General features: G+C 47.8%; 1 protein-coding gene across 1 annotated transcript in view; it reads left to right on the top strand.

Annotated features, from left to right (window-relative positions):
* CUNH5orf52 (chromosome unknown C5orf52 homolog) overlaps positions 1–2197 on the top strand; it is a 6839-nt gene extending 4642 nt beyond the window's left edge. The window contains exon 3 of the mRNA XM_028758317.1: positions 1677–2197. Within this exon, the coding sequence (XP_028614150.1) occupies positions 1677–1826 (150 nt within the window). The 3' untranslated portion in view covers positions 1827–2197. The remainder of the gene's footprint in view (positions 1–1676) is intronic.
* The last annotated feature ends 1434 nt before the right edge of the window (positions 2198–3631 follow it).

Raw genomic sequence — 3631 nt, 5'->3', positions numbered from 1 at the left:
TCCCTTCCTCCCTTCCTCCCTTCCTCCCTTCCTTCCTTCCTTCCTTCCTTCCTTCCTTCCTTCCTTCCTTCCTTCCCTGCTGGTTGCCTATGTAGCCTGGGGTGGAAGCAGAGCTCACAGGGACCCATGAAAGTCTTTGAAGCCAGGCCCCATCCTTACAGAGGAGACAGGTGACACGTGGGGTTGGTGTCCTGCCTAGGGTATCACATTGGCTCTGCATGGCTGACAAGACTCAGAGGGGGAAAGACCATGCCCCTTGGCTCATGCCTTTCTGTTTCCTCAAAGCACAGTATTGTGTATGCAGAACTTCAGGTTTGCAGTTTGAATTGACATCAGCACTATATGGTTAGCCTTTTTTTTTCTTCTTTTGAAAACTTATCCCATTTCCAGAGGTGAACTAAGGCTAGCAACAACAGCAGCGACCCCACAAGACACAAACCGAGACAGGCTTCATGTATGTTCTCTGGGTTAAACTTCTAATGCTACGTATGGTCTGGCAGAATAGGTTGGGACTCAGAGATAGGCCAGTTTTATACACTTTCTTTATTTGTAAAACAGGATTTGAAACTCTTTTAGTTACGGGTTCTGTAATGTAAATCTGAACTAGTTTAAGCAAAATGGAGAACCTGGGTTCATATAACAGGATGGGGAGGACAGGGTGGCCAACACTTCCCAGCTTCCTGGGTAGCTCTTGCTATCTGCCTTTTGAAGTCTGGCTTTCCTTTAGGGGTGTATCACTTTCTACTGGGCTTAGCGGCAGTTGAGCATCATCTTACACCGTGATTACATTATAGTGAGGGGATCACCTGCAGTTGGCTCCCACATCCCCTACTGAGCCAGTCATTGTACCGCTCCACTGAATGTAAGCTGAGGATGTGTCCTCCCAGCCCCAACAGTGCTGTTGAGACAGCACAGGAGTTCTGGAATGAAGTTAGAACTCCCTGTGACGACAGGCTGTGACAGGTAACGTATAGACACATATCAGGGAGACATGTGGAGCTAGAAGTCACAGATAATATCTAAACTGCATCTCGAGTCATAGGGACACAGTGAGGATTTTTGAAAGGAGAAAGAAAGAAGATGGAAGCAGATAGAAACAAGGTGGCACACACCTTTAATCTCAGCATTTGGGAGACACAGAATCTCAGTCTCTGAATTTGAGGCCAGCCTGGTCTACAGAGTGAGTTCTGGGACAGCCAGGGCAACTGTCTTGAAAAGCTGTCTTAGAAAACAAACAAACAAACAAACAAACAAACAAACTCCAAACCAAGGTGGACCTCCTTGTTCCTGTGACCTCTGTTTCTTCATTCCTTTATGATTTTCATGTATTTATTATTTATTTTATGGTGCTGGGAATTGAACCCAGTGCTTCACACATGCTAGGCCAGTTCTTGATTACTGAGCCACACTCCTGGCCTCCCAAATACCTATTCACTAGATCAGTCTTCAGATTGTTAAGGTGGAAATTAGGCTCCTCAGCTGCAGAGCGTCAGAGGGCACCTGCCTGATGCCCACACTTTACAAATAGGGAAACTGAGGTTCCCTGTAGTCCAAGCTGTTTCGTGGGATGAAAATTGAGTCTAACAGGCACCTTGCCACTGGTAGGTCAGCAGCCTCAGATGTCTCTTGATACAAAGTGGCTTGTTTATCCTAAATCCACCTCTGTTTTTCATAAGATGAAAGCCTCTGACAAGACCAAGAGGAAGATGAGCTTCTTGTTCGACCACTTGAAAAAGAAGTTCATGACGGACCAGCTGAGAAAGATGATACGCTGGAGGCGGGAGTCCCTGAGCACCCAGCAGTACTTGGATAAGGAACGGGTCTGAAGACACTGGAGACGGAGAGCCGAGCCAACCACCATAAACCATGCAGAATGATCTGCCCCAAGAACACAAAACCACCCTGGTGAGAGCGGAGGAGCCCCAGAACATGCTGGTCTCCACCATGTAGAACAATAAAAGGAAAGCCGCGGATAGGATAGGAGCACAAAACGCACCAGTTCTAACCTGCTTTGCTCCATGCCAGCACACCACCCCCCACCCCATCCCTGTGAAATCCCTACAGCCACCGATGCTCGGTGGAAGAGGCAGAGGCAAGCCTGTCTCCTTGGTTTGCACAAACATGGAAACTTAAGCCTGTATTTCCTTCTCTTGTTCCTATGTCTGCCTCTCTCCCTACATTGTCCCCCCCTCCTACCCCCCCATTCATGTCCATTCTTCTTCCCTTCCCTTCTCATTTTGATCTGAAGACTGAAGCCAGAGCTTTGCATATATGCTCTGTCCCTAGCTGTACACACACACACCTGAGGTGACACATCTGCCAGCTGCGCCGGGGCTGTGGACATCTTCGATGGAAAGGATTGAGTAATATACTGTGCATCGATCCGAGTGGTCAGGAGGTCAGGGTGAGGCACCAGGCAGTGCTATTTCAGCAGCCTACCAGCTCTGTGATCTCGAAACCTCTGTGGGCTCCTGTTCCTTATCTGAATGTGTCAGACAGTAGAAAGGTAGCCTGCCTTTCAGGGCTGGCAGAGTCGCCAAGTGCCATGCCCAGCACTCATTCTTTTCAACTGCAGTCACAATGGAGACTGCAAAGCAAATTTGGATCTCCTGTCTCTTGTCTGCCCCTCCCCCAGCCTGCTTAACTCTCGATTGCTTTTCTCATTGACCTTGGGTTCTGCTGTCGGCTTCATTCTGCCTGCACTGTAGCCTCTCAGGTCTTGGTCCCAAGCCCTGATTAAATTGCATACCTTATGGACAGGAAGCAAGACCCCTCTCATACCCCAATACCCACAGCTACATCTGTATTGGTGTTTGATTGGCTTTGACTTATCTGTATGCTTTCTTCCTAATCAGGCTGTGACGCTGGCATCTCTAACCACAATTTCTAGGAAATGGAGCAGGCACTCGGGTCTTTTTGTTTTTGTTTGTTGTTGTTGTTGTTTTGCTTTTTTGGTTTGGTTATTTTTTGGGGGGGGGTTTGTTTTTTTAAAGATTTATTTTGTTAGTGCTCTATCTGCATGTACACCTGCATGCCAGAAGAGGGCATCAGACCCCATTACAGATGGTTGTGAGCCACCATGTGGTTGCTGAGGAATCCAACTCAGGACCTCTGGAGGAGCAGTCAGTGCTCTTAATCACTGAGCCATCTCTGCAGCCCCTGTACTCGGTTTTTAAGTTTTTATTTTCTCCTAGAGAATGTCACACAGTGTGTGTTGATCACATCCACCCCACTGTCTTCCATGTCCTCTTTTTGAAGGAAAGATTATCTAGAAGTGGCTATCCTGGTCTTCCTGCTATGGCTCCTCCTCCTATGGTGGTCTTCTGGCTTTGGCCGGAGTTTTGAGGATTGGAGCTGTGTGTAATTGTATCTCTTGGGGTCAGATACCTCATGGTCAGTTGATCTCTGCATTTTGACCAGTTGTGGCTTTTTATGTGTTTTGCTTGCATGTATATCTATCTGTGTACCATGTGCATGCCTAGTGCCAGCAGAGGCCAGAGGCAGCATTGGATTCTCTGACACTGGACTTACAAAGGCTTTGGAGCACCATGTGGGTGTCCAGAATCAAACTCGGCTCCTGTGCAAGAAATAAAGAGTGCTCTTACAGCCACGCTACTTCGGCCCCTATGAG

Source organism: Grammomys surdaster, unplaced genomic scaffold (genome assembly GCF_004785775.1).
Source record: "Grammomys surdaster isolate TR1022 unplaced genomic scaffold, NIH_TR_1.0 126187, whole genome shotgun sequence".
Taxonomy (NCBI): Eukaryota; Metazoa; Chordata; class Mammalia; order Rodentia; family Muridae; genus Grammomys; species Grammomys surdaster.
This window is presented reverse-complemented; position numbering and strand designations above follow the sequence as displayed.